This window comes from Hemicordylus capensis, chromosome 13 (assembly GCF_027244095.1).
Source record: "Hemicordylus capensis ecotype Gifberg chromosome 13, rHemCap1.1.pri, whole genome shotgun sequence".
In the NCBI taxonomy this organism is placed as follows: Eukaryota; Metazoa; Chordata; class Lepidosauria; order Squamata; family Cordylidae; genus Hemicordylus; species Hemicordylus capensis.
In genome coordinates this window covers 22,652,293-22,670,781 of record NC_069669.1, presented here as the reverse complement: position 1 = coordinate 22,670,781, position 18,489 = coordinate 22,652,293, and the positions used below count along the sequence as shown (strand labels likewise).

The 18,489-nt window shown below is 49.1% G+C and overlaps 1 protein-coding gene across 4 annotated transcripts in view; it reads left to right on the top strand.

Annotated features, from left to right (window-relative positions):
- LOC128336756 (acyl-coenzyme A synthetase ACSM5, mitochondrial-like) overlaps positions 1-17,823 on the top strand; it is a 149,930-nt gene extending 132,107 nt beyond the window's left edge. The window contains exons 2-14 of one of the 4 annotated variants that reach the window (XM_053276858.1): positions 650-883; positions 1,959-2,169; positions 3,250-3,457; positions 4,559-4,702; positions 5,532-5,688; positions 6,768-6,847; positions 10,450-10,573; positions 11,500-11,580; positions 13,143-13,244; positions 14,249-14,376; positions 14,455-14,554; positions 15,643-15,762; positions 17,517-17,823. In XM_053276858.1, the coding sequence (XP_053132833.1) occupies positions 698-883; positions 1,959-2,169; positions 3,250-3,457; positions 4,559-4,702; positions 5,532-5,688; positions 6,768-6,847; positions 10,450-10,573; positions 11,500-11,580; positions 13,143-13,244; positions 14,249-14,376; positions 14,455-14,554; positions 15,643-15,762; positions 17,517-17,603 (1,728 nt within the window). In that variant the 5' untranslated portion in view covers positions 650-697 and the 3' untranslated portion in view covers positions 17,604-17,823. Of the gene's footprint in view, positions 1-649; positions 884-1,958; positions 2,170-3,249; positions 3,458-4,558; positions 4,703-5,531; positions 5,689-6,767; positions 6,848-10,449; positions 10,574-11,499; positions 11,581-13,142; positions 13,245-14,248; positions 14,555-15,463; positions 15,582-15,642; positions 15,763-17,516 lie in introns of those variants that run through there. The other 3 variants (XM_053276861.1, XM_053276859.1, XR_008312071.1) reach the window with 3 other exon arrangements.
- Positions 17,824-18,489: the final 666 nt, after the last annotated feature.

The following is an 18,489-nucleotide window of genomic DNA, read 5'->3' as shown; positions in this document are numbered from 1 at the left end:
TGAGATCTTCCCCTCAGGAGGGGATGGGGCTGCTCTGGGAAGAGGAGAAGGTTCTAGGTTCCCTCCCTGGCAGCATCTCCAAGACAGGGCTGAGAGAGACTCCTGCCTGCAACCTTGGAGAAGCCTCTGCCAGTCTGTGAAGACAATACTGAGCTAGATAGACCAATGGTCTGACTCAGTATATGGCAGCTTCCTATGTTCCTATGTTCCTGCTTGTTTACTCCCCTGGCCCACGGCCACAGCCCCCTCACCCCAGAGACCTCCCCACCCTTTCTCTCCCCCCTCCTTCCTTCCTCTCCCTTCTTTATTTCTCTCGCTGGTCTGGTGTGCTCCGTTGCCAGCAGCAGGGGGGTCGCTATCATTGAGCGGAAGGGTTCAAAGAACCTGGGCCCCCCAGCTCCACCCCTCTCTATTTTCTCCATTATCTCCCTCTCTCCGAGGGCCCACTGGGGAGAGGGGCAAACACAGGCCCCCTCTCCCCGAGCTACGCCCCTGACCAGCAGCCCCACATGCAAAGGGGGCTGCCTTTGCTTTCCTGTCCAGCTCCCAGCCCACTCTTTGCCGCACGCTAGTTGCTCCCCCACTTCCCGGCCACAGCCCCCTCACCTCAGAGACCTCCCCTTTCAGCTTTCCAACATATTCCTTGCAGAGAAGCAACGGAGATTTGCATCTTCCAGTGATCTTGTGAGTTAGTGGCATGAAGACGTTCTTCAGATGTCCCTGGCGTCTGCAATCGCCTTGCTCGTTGCTCTGCCAAACCAGAAGACACCTTGTCTCTCCAATAACCTCACACTATGAAGCTATCAACCGGTGCGAACAAGAAGTGCCCAAGTACTTCAATTTTGCAAGTGATGTTTTGGACAAGTGGTCACAAATGGAAAAGGTAGGGCTTTGGTCACATTGAGGTGGGTTGGTTAGCAAAGTATATAAGTGAGGGTCCAAGGAGAGGCGATATTTGCTGCATGCTTAGCTATTGTTCAGCTCACTTTTTATTTTGTCAAGAAACAATAAGAACCTAAGAAGAGCCCGGCTGGATCAGGCCCCAAGGAGGCCCCTCTAGTCCAGCATCCTGTTTCGCACAGTGGCCCACCAGATGCCTCTAGGAAGCAGCCCACAGGCAAGGAGCTGGATTGGGGTCTGATTGAAAAGGGGTGGGTGGGGTTATCTCTTTCACTCCACTGTGGTTCCAGTTCGGATGACCTGTTTGGCCCAGAAGGGCTCCCATCCCTAACGAGGGAAGCTTCCCTGCCAAGGTAAACAGGAGCTGATCAAATACCCTCCCGGCTTAGGACACTGGAACATACAAAGCTGCCTTATATTGAATGAGAGGACGGATTCCTCGAACTCAGTATTGTCAACACTAACTGGAAGCGTCAGGCAGGAGTCTCTCCCCCAGCCCTACCTGGAGATGCTGCTGCCAGGGCCCAGGGAGGGAACCCAGGACCTTCTGCAGGCCAAGCAGAGATGCTCCGCCACTGAGCTACAGCCCCATCTGCAAAATGGAGAGAGATACATAAGAAGCTGCCTTCTGCTGAGTCAGACCTTTGATTCGCCTAGCTCAGTACTGTCTGCACAGACTGGCAGCAGCTCTCCAGGGTTTCAGGCAGGAGTCTTTTCCCCCAGCTCTGCCTGGGGATGCTGCTGCCAGGGAGAGAACCGGGGACCTTTTGAAGGCAAAGGAGATGCTCTACTGCTCCCCAGAGCAAGGGAAGAACGAAAGCTGCTTCTCTCTCCCCTCTCAGCCTGGTCCCAATCCAGCTCATATTTGCAAATGCCTCATCTAGTTCGACCCTAAGACTGCTCCATAGTCTCCCTGTCTTGCGGTTGTCCGGCTGGCTCCTCTTTCCCTTTCTCTGTGGACCATAAAACCCAATCCGATGGGACTAGGGCTCTACGCCGGCTTATGTCGGACTTGTGCCTGCTGCCGCCTACCACCGTCTTTCCATTTCTGGCGTTAGGAAGGGAAGAGGCCGGGCAACGCAGCCTTCTGGTGGGTGAACGGCCAGAGCGACGAGGTGAAGTGGAGCTTTGAGGAGCTGGGCTTCTTCTCCAGGAAAGCTGCCAATGTGCTCTCCGGTCCGTGCGGCTTGGAAAGAGGAGACAGAATCATCACCATCCTGCCCCGGATTCCGGAGTGGTGGTTGCTGAATGTGGCTTGCATGCGGACAGGTTTGTCGACAAGATCAATCATCTTACTGGGGCGGAAAGAACTCCAAAGTCAACTCAAGTGAAACTTTTGAAACATTCGGGAAGGAGTCAAACATTTTATCTGAAAGGAGTGAGTAAGCAGGACTGCACAGCTTTGGCCTTCAAGTTGTTGTGGGACTACAACCCCCATCACCCCTGACTATTGGTCACTGTGGCTGGGGACGATGGGAGTTGTAGTCCAACAGCAGATAGAGGGCCAAAGTTGTGCAGCCCCTGGGGTCGGCACGCTAAACTTGGTCAAATATGCTTTAATGGGCAGACCATATAGCCCTGTTCAGACTGCTTAAGGTGGGGGCGGGGGAAAGGTGTGCATGAGTATACCGCCCAAAGTGTGTCCTGAAGTCCAGCCCTGGTGCTGGCTGGCTGGGAAGCCCCACCCCATGGCTTGAAGAAGAAAACGCCGTAGCTGTGATGGTGGACATTTCTGTGTTCATGTAAATGCCCACCATCACGATTACGTGCCTTTTCAGGGGAAAAAATGCTACCGTTACTATGAAGAGTGCGGTGGCAGAGTGACACACTGGAGTGAGCCTGTGCCTGAGCATGAAGAAAGTTCAGGCACTTCTCCCCCTAAGAAGCAGAACGGATTATTCAAGTTGAGGAATTTCCCACTCTTTTTGTTAAGCCTTCCCCCCTCCCCTCGCCACTGAGTTCCATTAGCTCCACCCACCTGATTGTCTGTTAAGTGCCCTCTGAGTCCATGAACATTCCACTCCGTTGAGATACATTGGAGAAGTTTTTTGCAGGAGGTGATCTGTCTCCTTCGTTTTTCTTCTTCTTCAGACTTTTGTGAAACTGACACATTGGCGGGTTACTCTGAGTCTGTTAGTACCTTCCCTTGCTCTCACCTGCAGGTGCTCCAGTTGTGTGTCTATAGGGATCATAATATGTCCAGTTCTTTCAGAAATAGCTATAAAACTAGTCCGTAGCTCTAAATCTTGGGGGTGGGGGTGGGATCAGAAAGCCTTGTATGGAGAGACTTAATCTCATGGTGACTGAAGATGGAGTTCTCTGTCCCTCTCATCCCTGCCTCTTTTCTAGGCATTGTTTTTATTCCTGGAACCTCCCAGTTAACAGCTAAAGACATTTCCTACCGACTGCACGCTTCCCAAGCGAAATGTATTGTCACCTGCGATGCCTTGGCCTCCAAGGTGGACTCTGTGGTGTCCGGATGCACGTCTCTGAAGAGCAAGCTCCTCGTGTCTGAGGGCAGCAGGGATGGCTGGCTGAACTTCAAGGACCTTTTCCAGTAGGTGGTCCAGTCATGGCTATTTCAATGAATGAACAGTATGCAAAAAATATATTGTCGGAGAAGTGTTCCCCAAGCAGTGTGCCATGGGACGCAGGCTGGTGTGTTGCACTGACAAGCTCTGAGTCAGCTCCCCGAAATGCGGAGTCTGAACTCCCCACGTTTGATGCCGACTCACCCATAATGCACTGGGGAGGATGTGTCGTTCTTGGTGCAAGTTTAAGCCTCCTGGCTTTTGAAGCTGGCTTGCTCCCTTCTGCACCAGGAGGGCTGTCTCTGTCCTGGGCGCTTTCCAGATTAACCCTTACCACAGTGTCACTACGGATCTGCAGAATGTGCTTCCATACTTGTGACACCGCAGTCCCTGCCCAAATAAATAGCTGTATTTCCCCGTGATGGGGTTTTCGCAAGACTGCTCTCCCTGCTGGTGGCTTTGCGCAACAGCCTTTATTTACAATGTCAGTGTGCTCTGCCCAACACCAAAGCATTTTAACTCTGTTGAGCGGTAATCTGGAAAGCGCCCTGGTGCATGATGGGGTGAATCTGTTGTAGGGAAGGGATTGCAGTGATCCCAACTGAGCAAGCGTGTGTGAGAGGAACCAAGCCCATGAAGAGGATGTTCATACAGACATTTAAGGCCCAAATACTTGTAAAGGTGTGTTAAGGAAGTTACATCGTTGGATAGAAAGCCTGCGTCCCTGAGCTGTGTGTCTTCATAGTGCGAGAGCAGAACATGGGAGGAAGGGAAGGAGGTGAAAAATGCAACAAGCCGGTTCGAAGAGGAGGGGGCAAGACCTGGGAGTCTCAGTCCACCAATCAGAGAAAGCCAGAGACTAGAAGGGTAGTGAAACCAAGAGGAAGACCCTTGCTTACTCTCTCTGTTCCCAATGGCCCCGGTGGTCAATAGCATAGAAGGGGTAAAGAGCCAATTCTGCTGGAGCTGTACCTCCAACAGAATCACTCCAGGAGGGATGGAAAAATAAGAATAAACAGAATCTAAGAATGAGGAGGAGGAAAGAAGCCACAATGACCATTGTGAAGGCAAAAATACGTGGGGTGCCAGTACTGTCCCCCATGCGATTTTTTAATTTTTATTTTTAGAGCAGCACCAGCTGACCATGACTGTGTTAAGACAAAGAGCGGAGAACCAATGTTCATCTACTTTACGAGTGGAAGCACCGGGCCTCCCAAAATGGCCGAGCACTCGCACTGCAGCTATGGCATTGGATTCGCAGCCAGTGGCAGGTAGCCGCTTTCCCTTGCTTTAAAATGTTACTGTACGTACCCAAAGAGAAGAGAACTCTGGATTTAAGGTGACCCCTTAAAAAACACATGTTAAATACTGGTTATGTCTGTATTGATGTGAAAGAAATGGAGGCCTGGATTTACAATGACCCCCGATTTATAACATCCAATAACTGGAGCGGGGGCTAGTCTTGGATTCAGGTAAATTCAAATCTTGAATGTACACAACCACTGACAGAGTAGGGTAGGAGAGTGTAAACCAATCTCATCTTCTCCCCCACCCCCACAAGGTATTAGTTAGTTAGTTTGTTTATTTACTTATTTACTTACTTATTTTTTATTTTTATTTAACCTATTTCTATACTGCCCAAAAGCCACCTAATGGCGCAGTGGGGAAATGGCTTGACTACCAAGCCAGAGGTTGCTGGTTCAAATCCCCCCTGGTATTTTCCCAGACTATGGGAAACACCTATATTGGGCAGCAGCGATACAGGGAGATGCTGAAAGGCATCATCTCATACTGTGTGGGAGATGGCCATAGTCAACCTCTCCTGTATTCTACCAAGGAAAACCACAGGGCTCTGTGGTCGGCAGGAGTCAACACCGACTCAACGGCACACGTTACTTTATACTGCCCCAAACTTGCATCTCTGGGCTGTTTAGTGATCATGGTAATGCTATTGACGTAGTGTATCTTGATTTTAGCAAAGCATTTGACAAAGTCTCACATGATATCCTTGTTGACAAGTGTGTAAAATGTGGGAAAGATGATGTCCCTGTGAGGAGGACTCGCTCCACTGACTCTGAATATTTCCTTTCCTCTGATTAGGCACTGGATGAATCTGACTCCTTTGGATGTATTCTGGAATACATCAGACACTGGATGGGTCAAGTCAGCTTGGAGCAGTGTCTTTGCTCCATGGATTAATGGATCATGCGTCTTTGTGCATCATATGCCACAATTTGAGCCCACAGTCATATCCGATGTAAGAACAGCCATCTGCACAGGGTAGCTCAAATATATGGAGAGCAGATGTACATCTAATGTATGTAATGTCGGGATAGGGCGTGGGTCTCCTGCTTAAATGTTGACAGAGACAGTGAACAACAACAACAACAAAGAGCAGCAAAGAATCCAAAATGAAAATAACTAAGCAGTAAATACTGGTGGCCCTTATCATCTGCAGTTCCAGCAGCCGTGGTCTTGCATATCTCAGTGAGATCCTAGAGACCTCGTTTCTATATCCTTGGGTGCAAAGCCATGTGATTTTCGCCTAACTGTGGTTTCAGGGGCACCGGAAATGACATCATTTCTGGTGTCATTTCCAGTCTGGAGGCACCACGGAGTCATTTTGTGGCCCCTTTGTTTTAAAAAGATCCTCTGTTTTTTGCTAAAATTGGAAAAATTGGAGGTTGGGCATTGCTGGAGATCAAGGTAGAATACTTTATTTCTTTTATTTATGCTTCCCCACCGAGCACATTTTTATCCGAGTGTGTGTGTGTGTGTGAACCTAACCCTGCAGTTCCCATTGATTCAAGGTTTCGTTATTTGTGGTTTACGTATTTGCACCTATAGGCAAGAACGGAACCCTTGCATATAATGAGGGCCACCTTTATTTAAAAAGATTGATAAAGAATTAAAATATATGGACAGTTCAAAAAATTACACAAACGTGTAATAAATCTACCCAATTCAAAACAATGCAAGAATCATGATCATGTCAGTTGAGGCAGTCAGATAGCCCAAACTGCCAGACCAAGAGAATAAAACAGAACCCCCAAATGCTGCTAAATGCTCTAAAAGTCCAAATCAAACTGTTGTCAGTTTCCAAAAGGAGATGATTTCAAGAGTCATGGGACGCCAGAAGCGTTCCAACCCCAAAAAGGTCTTCCTCAGTGGCATTGCCTCCTTGTTTTGAATCAACCGGATCAAGAGTGGAATCTTGTGAATTACTACTAAAAGTCAAAGCAGCAACCAAAGGGAAGTCCCGCTTCTCTCTACAAAGACAGTGACCCCCCCATTTTAGGACTTCTCTCATGCTTGTCCTTTGTTTCCCTACTCTAGACTCTTGCAAGATACCCCATCACTACTTTCTGCACAGCTCCCACGGCATATCGTATGTTGGTCCAGCACAATCTCACCAGGTACGTTTCATCAAGTTTTGGGCAAAATGAACGCAAGGAAAGGACTGATATTTATTTACTTACTTACATTTATCTCCTGCTTTTTCCTTTGAGGATCTCAGAGCGGTGTACATGGTTATGTTCCGTAACTGCCCAGAGACGTGAATTTTGGACGGTATAGAAATAGGTTAATAAATAAATAAATAAATAAATAAAAATATGTTCATCCTCACCCTGTGAGGTAGGTTAGGCTGAGAGAGACATGACTGGCCCAGAGTCATCCAGTGAGTTTTGTGGTTGAATGGGGATTTTGAACTCGGACCAGCACTCTAACCACTACTCTATGCTGGAAGTAGGTGGCTGGTGAACTCTTCCCAGGATCATATGCTCCAGTTGCTCCTATTGACCGGGAATGGCCCCAATTTTCTCATCTTTGTCTCAAGTAAATTGCTGCCCATTGTTTGTTCTTATCTCTGCCCTTAGAGGATCCCTTGTTAAAGTTTTGCTAATGTCGATGATGTTCATTCTCCAAAGTCCAGCTCCATGCCAAGACCACATTCGCTCTTTTGGCGGCTACATCCCATTTCAGAATGCTAGAAGCCTCAGCTACATATTCTGCTCAACACATGTACAACCTGTGTGTAGTGTGTGTGTGTGTATGTGTGTGTGTGCAGTTATTCAGACATGAGCCCTATTTGGATGGTTTTTTAAAAAACAACCACCACCAGGGCTGTACATGATTACAGCGGTGAAAGTGGGTCGGACACCCTGGCCCAGTGCATACCCCTCCACCCCTCCAGGTTACATCTGAAGAGGCAGATGTGGTGGTGTTGGTGGGTGCTTCCATGATCGCTAGCTTGGAACTCCCCCTCCCCCAATGTGCTGTGTACAGCCCTGTTTTTAAAAACCATCTGGATATGGCTCTTCTGTTCAACGCATGTATAACAAAATGCTCCCTATCTGTCTCCTGCATTGGAAGGGGCCTGGACCCAGGTAAGTTCAAATGTTAAAACGAATGTGTGGTGGTCAGTCATTCACAAAACACATGGACATGGGTGCTGACACCAGTCCCGTACACACACACACACACACACAGAGCCCTTTCTCGCGATCGGAGAAAGGGCTCTAAGGGGCGAGGGGAGGAAGCCACAAAATGCTTACCTCCCCCGCAGACGATCATCTCTCCCTTGGTGAGTGACTGGATCGCTCGCCCAGACAGTTCCCCGCTTCTGCTAGCAGCAGGGAGTTCCTGGGGCCAGGAGGCCGCTGGAACTTCCATAATGCACCACGTGCAAATGCACAGTGCATTATGGGAAACCTCCCGATGCAGGCCGGGAGACTACTTGCGTGTAGGTGAAGCCATGCAGCACAGACACACGATCATTTAGGCCACTTTCTGAGAGCCCTCACGCCCCAAACCCAGGCTAAGCAGCGGACTCCCTAAGTGGGTTCGCCACCACGCCACCGCTGAGAGACGCGTGGCTCCCAGCAGGACACATGTGCAACCCAAACCAGGCTGGGCTTCCTTAGCCCAGTTTTGGTTGTGCGTGTGAATAGCGTCACAATGTAATGTCTGGAGAGAACTAAAGTAACCCTCTTTTCAGGGAATGCTCACTCTGCCTTTCAATAAATCTTTGTGAACATTTTGTTTTGCACTCTGTGTAAGGCCGTAGTTCAAGCATGACACCAGATGGTCACCTTTAGCGTCATGTTGTAGGGCAGGAAGGGGTTGCCAGTGTTCAAAGCTACAGAAACAAGGTTGTTGAGCAGTGCTGCTCTTTTGACACTCTACAAGAGGGGTTCCCATTCCCAACCTTGGGTCTCCAATTGCTGTTGGACTACAATGCCCATCATCTCTAGCCACAAGAGCCACAGTCTGGAGATGGTGGGAGTTATCATCCAAAACCAGCTGGGGACCCAAGGCTGAGAATCTCTCCTGTAGAGCATCGTAGGAGTAGCATTTCCTGTCCGCCATGTTTCCCTGTGCTTTCAAATGTCATCAGATGGAATTAGCATTTGTCTCTTGCTTTGCTGTCGTCCCTGTGGTGCAGGCAGTGCCAGCCACAAATCGTGCTCGATGCCCACTTCTCCCCTCCATCTCCCATTATTCACTGCAGCGTCCTGCAGCTTCATTTCTCACCATGCTATATGCATGATGCCAGGATCCACCGAGAGACCTCAGGCAGTGACATTCATCAAGCAAAGGAAGGAAACCAGCGTAGAACCTTTAAAATATGTTTCTGTACAAAATCGGTGCCCGCGAGAGCGGCTTCAGCGCAGCCATCATGATTTGTATCATGCCATGGAACTGAATGATCGTTTAGTGCAGAAAAAGGATCTGCTCTCAGAGCACGCGGGGTTTTTTAAAAATAATGACTAGGTGAACTGGGCCATTAAGCCTGCTGTGCCAGTGCTTGGACTCAGGGCAGGCAGATGGGAGGAACAGGAAGATAAGAGAGCCCTTCATGAAACCGATGCACGCCCCACTGGAATGCCCCTAACTGGGGGTGGGTGGGGTGGAGGAGAAATGAGGCCCCTAAAGCTTTTTAAAAATAGAAGCTAAGGGAACCATCATGAAAAGTAAGGCGCCTGGGCTTCCTGCCCTGCCTTCCTAGTCAGTCATTCAACAAATGGCCATTTGTATTTTTAATCATACTCCCTTTTGGGCACTCTATGATGGGAAGGCAGTATGTAAGTCGGTTGGGAGGGGGAGAGAGAGGGAATCTGGTTGGCTATAAGTGGGCAAGCTATAGAATCCGTGGGATTTATGGGCAAGATACAAAGTGCTGGTTATGACCGATAAAGCCCTGAACTGCTGGGGGCCAGGGTATCCAACAGAGCACCTTCTTCTCCATGAACTCCTCCACCTATGAAGATCATCCACAGGGGTCCAGTTGTGGTAATCTCCAGGTCACTTGGTGGCAACCCCAAACTGGGCGTTCTCGAAAGTTGCTCTCGGACTCTGGAACACACTCCCATCTCTGGCTGTTTGTAAGCAACATTTGAAAATGCACTTATTCCATCAGGCTTTTAGTTTATAATGTGTTAAAATTGTATTGATGGTTATTTTACTGTATTTACTGGACTCCTGAGACACCTAACAGCACAGCAAAGAAATGACTTGACTAGAAGCCAGAGGTTGCCAGTCTGAATCCCGCTGGTCTGTTTCACAGACTATGGGAAACACCTCTATTGGGCAGCAGCGATCTAGGAAGATGCTGGAAGGCATCATCTCACACTGTGCGGGAGGAGGCCATGGTCAACCCCTCCTGTATTCTACCCAAGACAACCACAGGGCTCTGTGGGCACCTCTGACTCGACGGCACAACTTTACCTTTACCTGAATCCTAGTTTTCTCCCCAAGTTCTTTGATAGTAGGAATCAGGAGGCCGCATTATATCAGAGTCCTATTCCTTTTGAGAAAATGCAGGTGTAAGCTGTATTTAACCTCTACTTTTTACGGGGGTTGTCTTAAATTCAGAGTCATCTTTGATTTGGGTAAAAACAGAGAATTTGTTTTATATAATTGTTACGTTTTAATTTGTAAACCAGAGATTTTATGTGGGGCGGTAGATAGAGAGATAGAGAGATAGATGAATGACTAGGCCTTATTTCCTTTTCAGCTGCAGATTCAGGAGCCTGCAGCACTGTGTGACTGGCGGGGAACCCCTCAACCCAGAAGTGATGGAGCAGTGGAAGATTCAAACGGGGCTGGATATCTATGAAGCATACGGACAGACTGAAACGGCACGTCTGTTCCTTCGTGTTTGCGCAATAGTGTCTGGCAACAGACCCTCCATCAAGTGCAACTGAGATCAGGGTGTGGCTTCAGGTTTTAAAGGACAGGCTGCAGACAGACCAGGTCCCTGCTTGGTCTAGACTAGAGCAACCTGGAACTCTCCAGCTGGCATTGGACTGGAATGCCCTGATCTAGAGCAGGCCTTGACAAATTGTCTGTGGATCTAGGCGCTACCCCCCAAAATAGGAGCTAGCTGTGGCCCTTGGCAAAAGTCGTGGACGTTGTGATTGACATTGTGGAGGGGGAGAATCAAGGGGCTTCTCTTTATCCCCATCAAACACTTCGAGCAGAAACGGGGCTTCCTGGGACAAAGGGAGGTTTTATTAAGTAACTCTCCCTCCAAATATTCTAGTCTAGGTGCCACCGTTAAATTTTGAGGCACCATGGCTCCCTGGCGCCTGGGATTGGTGAAGCTCTGAGCTATACACCTGTGAGTGTTTGTACAAGCTGCTAGTGGAAAGCAAGCAAAAAAGGAAGTTTCATCCACTGTGCCAGCCACGACTCCTTTGTTCCTGTGGAGCACACCTCTTGTGAATTTTCGTGCAGAAATGTTTGTCATTTGGGGCTTACGAGAAGAGACGAGTGCCGTCACAACAGCCACATGTACGCACTGCTGTGTAGTCACAGAGCAACCCTGGCTTGGGAAGCAGCAAGGGCGGGCTGTCGAGGGCCTCTCAAGGGCTGTGCGTGCCCCTCTCCCTGGAGCCGGACGCTCCTTGCACAGCATATGGGCCGCCACCGTCTCTCAGGCCAGACTGATGTGCAACTGGATTGCCATGGTCTCCTCCTCCTCCTCCTCCTCGCACAACCATGAAGTGAGCCCCCCAATAAAAAGGGCACAGGCTTCATTGTATTGCATTGCTCTCTCTTGCAGGTAACCATTTGTGCTAATGTAAAAGGAATGAAGATTAAACCGGGCTCAATGGGAAAGGCATCACCACCATATGATGTCCAGGTACGTGGGCAGAACTTAGCATTGCCGATGCAGATTGATATCAGTTTAAGGCTGCCAGGAAGCAGTGGAAATATTGTATTCCCTCCCAGTTACATCACTTGCAAAACATCCTCCCTTACAATGGGCAGGGGGTATACGCAGGGAAGGTCTCTGTTATTCCAGAAATCCCTGACAGCAGAAATCCTTCCCAGCGGCATCTTAGCTGACCATTTCCCAACTGACCTCAACTGCACCCATTTTCTTTGGTCAAAGAACTTAATGCAAACATGAAGAAGGGAAGCACCCGCCACTTTCATTTCTTTGTCTACATATTGCTTCCATTTCTTCATGGGAACATAGGAAGCTGCCTTATATCAAGTCAGACCATTGGTCCATTTGACTCAGGATTGTCTACACTGACTGGCAGAGACTCTCCAAGGTTTCAGGCAAGAGTCTTTCCCTTTGCTGCCAGGGGGTGAACCTGGGACCTTCTGCATGCAAAGCAGATGCTATACCAGTGAGCTATTCTGAAGTGTAATGGAACTCTGCTACTGCTACAACAAATATTTATATACTGCTTTTCAACAAATGTTTCCAAGGCAGTTTACATAAAGAAACAACAAACAAACAAATAAATGAGATGGGCTCAAAATCTAAAAAGAAACATAAGATAGACACCAGCAACAGTCACTGCAGGGGTGCTGTGCTGGGGGTGGAGAGGGCCAGTTACTCTCCCCCTGATAAATAAAGAGAATCACCACTTTAAAAAGGTGTCTCTTTTCCCAGTTAGCAGGGGTCCGCTTCAAACCGGTTTGTCAAACCGACCGGCACAACCTATTGGTGTGACCAAACTGGTTCAAATACCCATGGTTCGGTCCGAATTCAAAGAAACCACACCATCCGGTCTGTGCACACCCTTATGTAGCAAGGAATGGGAGGTTCCTGTGGTGCACACTTCCTCAGGCATGTCACCCACCAATGTGCCTGGTTACAAACTTTCATTAAGAACCTTCACCCAACTGGACACCTAGAGCGGAAGCTGGGCAGAGATTCTTGGTAGAATCTCGAGCGAAAGCTGGTAACAAGGCACATCAGCAGGTTTGGATGACATGCCCACTGGGACCGAACGCCCCATGGGAATGTTCTGTCCCCTCCTACTTATGGGCAATGTTGCAAAGCTACCCAGTGTGCAGAACCCCACCCTGAGAAGTTTCACTTGTCTTAGAGAAACTCAGCTTTCAAAGTTCTCAAATGTTTCTCCATGAGAGGAACTCTGACATTACTGACTAATGCTGTGCTGTTGCAAAAACAGGGTTTTCCAGGGTGTATGCGTATGGGTGCCCTTTTTGGCCCTCACTCCTTCCCTCCACAGCCCTCTCTATCTCCTGCAAATACGTCCCTGAAGATGGGTTCACCCTCGGGAACATATTTTCAGGAAGCATGGCTGTTGCCAGAGAGCCTGTCCCCAGAGATCCCGTGTGATGGAGAGCCCGGCTGCTTTAGTGTGTGATCAGTCAGGAGGTTGTTGGCCTCTGACTTCAAACTTCACTTTTTTCAATACTTGTATCTTCTTGCTTCTGCAGATTGTAGATGACCAGGGAAATATTTGCCCTCCAGGAGAAGAAGGAGACATTGCTATTAGAATCAAACCAAAGCGGCCGTTTTGTATGTTCTCACAGTACTTGGTCAGTACTATTTTAATGTCTGTTACTGAGCAGGTGTGGTTAGAGGGTTCGCCACCCATTGCGCTTTGCAGCAGCTGATTTTTTTAACCATCTCAGATGTCAATATGGAGTTCTCTTGTTATGAAAGGGAGTCCAGTTGTGGCCCAGCGGACTGCGTGATGAGTTTGGATGCAGGCACTCCATTTTCAAATTCCCACTTGGCCTTGGTTCTCCCTGCAGTGGTGTAGCCATGTTCAGGGCAGCCCCGGTGGGAGATTTGAGGTGGCCCCCCCTGTGTCTGCTGCTTGCCTTCACAACCCACCACGCCCACCTGCCACGTATGCTGCCCTTCCCGCCCCGCCCCCCTTTGCCAGGCTGTGGCGCGGGTTGATGATGTCACCGCACCAGCGCAAGCACAGTGCCCCATCCCAGCAGCAACCGGCGCTGGTGTGGTGATGTCCTTAGATCGCATCACTGCCTGGCAAAGGGAGGTAAGGCAGCAGGGGTGGGTGAGTGGCTGGTGGGGGCTGAGAAGGCAGGCAGACCCTATGCTCATTGTGGGGACCTCCCCCAGCATTGGTGACCTGTGTAGCACCGCACCACCTGCCCGCTCTATACAGCAGTGGTACGAGAGAGAAAATTGAGTGGGGGCCCAGAAGGAGCAAAGGGCATTTCTAGATGGGTGAGCTATGACCCACACATTAGATGTTTGAAACAGAAATGCTAGTATACTTCACACTAACACCCTCATCCTGAACATATTTTCACTGAAATCAATCCTGTTAAGTTCATAAATGGGGGCAAGCAAATGGTGGGTGGGGGACTTCTTGTCTGAGGGGAAGCTTGTCCCCCTCCCTCCTCATCTGGAGCCACCCCCGTCTCTATAGCTGCACACCTGTCTCACTGCCATGTTGTTTTCCGAAAAGACCAGACCGCCTAGTGGTTTTATCTTCAGGCTATGAACCACAAGTATAGCTCAGCAGGCATCCGTTGAATTTGGTGAAATAAAGTTTGGTTGTTGGCAGGATAATCCTGAGAAAACTGCCGCCACTGAGCGAGGAAGCTTTTATATCACTGGAGACCGAGCGATCATGGATGCAGAAGGCTACTTTTGGTTTGTCGGGAGGCTGGATGATGTCATTAATTCGGCTGGGTAGGTTCCTTTCAGCGGAACGGGCTGCTCCCAAAGGGGTCCTTTTTCAAAAGCTCCATATCACCCATCCTCTCCTAGGTACCGCATTGGCCCATTTGAGGTGGAAAGCGCCTTGATAGAACATCCAGCTGTGTCTGAATCCGCTGTGGTCAGCAGCCCCGATCCTGTCCGCGGAGAAGTAAGCAAAACCCAACCGTTCTATCAGTTTAAGGGTGTGGTGGGAAAAGGGGCGGCCCATGGAATCGTGAAGCAAGGTGCAAAACGTTGCCCTGCCCCGTGTCCCTGGTGGGGCCAGGCCCCTTTCAGAACCAGCCTTCGCAAGCCTGAAAGTGCATTGGGAACGGTGGGGGGGGGAGGGGTTGCCAGCAGCAGCTTCTTCTCCCCTTGTGCTGCTTACAAAGTTTGCAAGAGTCAGATCAGTCTCAGAGAGCTGCTGTGATGGGGCGGGCATCTTGCTGTCCTGCGGGTGCACCAACAATCCTCCCTCTGAGGCAGGAGCTGCCTCCTCTTGCCACATGAAAAGGCTGCCCCTGGGTGGGAGAACCCCTCTCCATTCTATCTGGAACTGAGCTGAGGCTAAACAAACTATTTTTCAAAACAGTTGGACAGCACCTCATCCCCCCCCCCCAGAGCGCAGCTGCAAATTTGATAGCCCTGTGGTGGAGGTCCAAACACCTCCCCTTTTCTCATTTAAAATGCACCAGTTTTTACACAATTTCATGGGGAACTGGGAGCTGTGCCACCAACTTCGCCCAGTTTGATTGGTGGATTGATTAAGTGCTGTCAAGTCAGTGTCGACTCTTAGCGACCACATAGATAGATTCTCTCCAGGATGATCCATCTTCAACTTGGCCTTTGAGGTCTCTCAGTGGTGCTTTCATTGCTGTCGTGATCGAGTCCATCCACCTTGCTGCTGGTCGTCCTCTTCTTCTCTTTCCTTCCACTTTCCCCAGCATGATGGACTTCTCAAGGGAGCTGGGTCTTCGCATCATGTGTCCGAAATAGGATAGTTTGAACCTGGTCATTTGTGCCTTGAGTGAAAATTCTGGATTGATTTGTTCTATGATCCATTTGTTTGTTTTCCTAGCTGCCCATGGTCTGCTCAAAAGTTTTCTCCAGCACCAAAGTTCAAAAGGATCAATACTTGTTGTAGCCTGTGTCCAATACTCAATAAACTATTTGTCTTGGCTAAGTGATGTAAGAACTGAAATAATCTGAAGCATGTCCTGACCTCACTCATTAATGTGTATAACTGATATGTTATAGGTGGTGAAAGCTTTCGTTGTCCTCTCTCCTGACTTTTTATCACACAATCAAGAAAAATTAACCAGGGAACTCCAGGAACATGTGAAAAAAGTCACTGCTCCATACAAGTATCCTAGAAAGGCAAGTATCTCCCCTGTTTTGAAGAGGGTCACACTGTGAAAAACCAAGCCTCCGGTCCCTCCCCCCGCCCCGTGACATCCGAACCCAGGTTCCCGGTTCGGAATGATTGGAACCCTGGTTCCCGGTTCGTCCCCCAAACCTGGGAATGAACCCTCAGTTGGAATGAAGTTTCACTCGCCCAACCGAGGGTCCGTTGCCTTCAGCGTGCCATCTGGTTTGTGCAGCTTGCACAAACCAGATGGGGAGGCAGTTCCAAACGAGGAGGGGAGGCAATCCTCCCCCTCTCCAGCACAACTGGTTGCCACAACTGTCTTCCTTATGTTAAAGGAAGCTTGCACCACCAGTTCCTCCCCCTTTGCAGGGGTCTGGGTGTACATCGGCAAATTGAGGTCCGTAGGTCAACCCAACAGTTTGCCACTATGTCTGGATGCAGCCCCAGCACAGCATCCCTCCATGGACTGTTGCTGGTGTCTACTTACATTTCTTTTTAGACTGTGAGCCATTTTGGGTAAGGGAACCATCCCCCTATCCATTTATTTATTTGTTTATATTTCTATGAAAACCCACTTTGAGAACTTTTGTTGGAAAGTGGTGTATAAATATTTGTAGTTTGCAGTAGTAGATGTTGCATGAGTCTGGGGTATTGTGTCGGGGGGAGCCATGGTGATAGCCCCCTGCACAGTGCCCCAGACATTAGATCTGGGTCAACGCAGGCGGAAAACCACAGTGGTCACAAGAGGCAGCTGCTTGAGATGAGCTCGATTTCTCTTCTTCAACTTTAAAAACCATCCAAAGGAGAAAACTCCTCTGCCACACTTGTACAAGTTCACCACCACACCCCAGGTACAAAAAATGAATGGGGTAATGGAAATATTTCCAAAATGAATCAGCTTTTGATAACTAAACACATGAAGTTTTTCTAACTTCAGACCCTTAGTCCATCTAGCTCAGTATGGTTTACACTGACTGGCAGCAGCTCTCCAAGGTTTCAGGCTCAGGGGTCTTTCCTGGCCCTATCTGGAGATGCTACCAGGGATTGAATCTGAGGACTTCTGCATGCAAGCAAGCGGATGCTCTGCCACTGAGCTCCAGCCCCATTTCCCAAAACAACTGGAGTCCCCACTCAGCAAGCATGTTCCTGCAGCCCTCCCATCTGAGACATTTTTATTCTCCAAGGTTTTTTAAGTGACATGTAGCTGTGCTCTATATTGCAGCCTATATTGCAGCCTGCTATTTTAATGATTGTTTCCCCAACGGCTCCAGCTGCTTGTGCCATTTTATTGTATTTTATTTTGTCTTTTTAAACTTCTTTAAAAATTTCTGATTTTTAAGAACTTCTGTGCTGTTTTGCATGCCTACTTCCAAGGCTATTTTTTGGCAGGAGAGTATCACTGAAACAGGGATGTGCACGAATCCAGGTCTGTGCACTCACTGATTTGAAGCTCAGCCCAGGCACCTTTAAAGGTGAGGAGGGCAGGTCCGTACCTGCACCCCCCAGCACCCCTCATGTGGCTCTTCTCATGGCAGTGGCAGGCACATGGCCACTGTGCATGCGCGGAGCTGCCGGTGGTAAGCGGTGGAGGAGCAGGTACGTTCCTGCTCACTTTTAAAGTTGCGCTGCCTGGACTGAGCTTCAAATCCGGGCACGGATCTCGATTCATGCACATCCCTACACTGAAATAAATTAAACCACGTCTCAGAATGGAGAGAAGGCTACAAAAAGTGAGCTAAACTCTTTTGCTTTCCCAACCCAGGTTGAGTTTGTCCAAGACCTGCCAAAGACAGTTGCTGGAAAAATTCAAAGGAGTGTATTAAGGAAACAGGAATGGGGGAAAGCCTAACTTTTGGAGAGCCGGCGTGGGGTAGTGGGTTGGACTAGGACCAGGGAGGCCTGAGTTCAAATCCACGTTCAGTCATGAAACTCACTGGATGTCTCTCGGCCACTCACTTCTCTCTCAACCTCACCTACCTCACAGGGTTGTTGTGAGGATAACTATAACCACATACACTTCTCTGGGGATATGCATGTAAAAATAAGTAAAATAAATAACTTCAGCTGAACATTAGCAAATGAAGAGTCTTCATCTTCCTGTAATCTTATTTCGGCGTGTTTTGCTAGCACGTTCCCACATCTTGGCTTCCTTCCCAAATCTATTGCTTGGTTCTGATGTCCCAACTCAAGAGGTTCAGTAATAGAATAATAGAGTCTGGGAGCTGGAAGGGGCCTCAGAGGTCTTCGACTCCAATGCCCTGCTGCAGGAATCTGCTACTGAATCGCGGACAGGTGACCACCCAGCCTTGCTGAGAACTTCTAATGAAGGAGAGCCCATTCCTGTGTGACACAGATGGTTCCACTGTTAAACAGGTCCTGGGGGTACTTCAGAAATCCCCCTCTGCTGACTCTCCCCCACAGACGTCCCACTTCCCAATTGCCTGGCCTTATTTTCAAAGTGGACCTGCAGCATTGGGAGAGTCCTCCCTTGTACCTTTATGACGCTAAGTCCTTTCCAAGGACTTCGGATGGTGCTCTTCGCTGCAAAGCGGCTCCCATTGGCCCTAAGAGCAGCTCCCTGTCTTGGCCCTTGTGCCAAGCTTCAGCCGAAGCCAAATACGCCACACAGCTGCACCAAGTGGAAGCCACCATGCACGGATAGGGGCCCTTTGAGGGGAACAGAGCCCCCTGGGGAAGCGCTGAGAAGGACTACACTTCCCAGCAGTCCATGCATA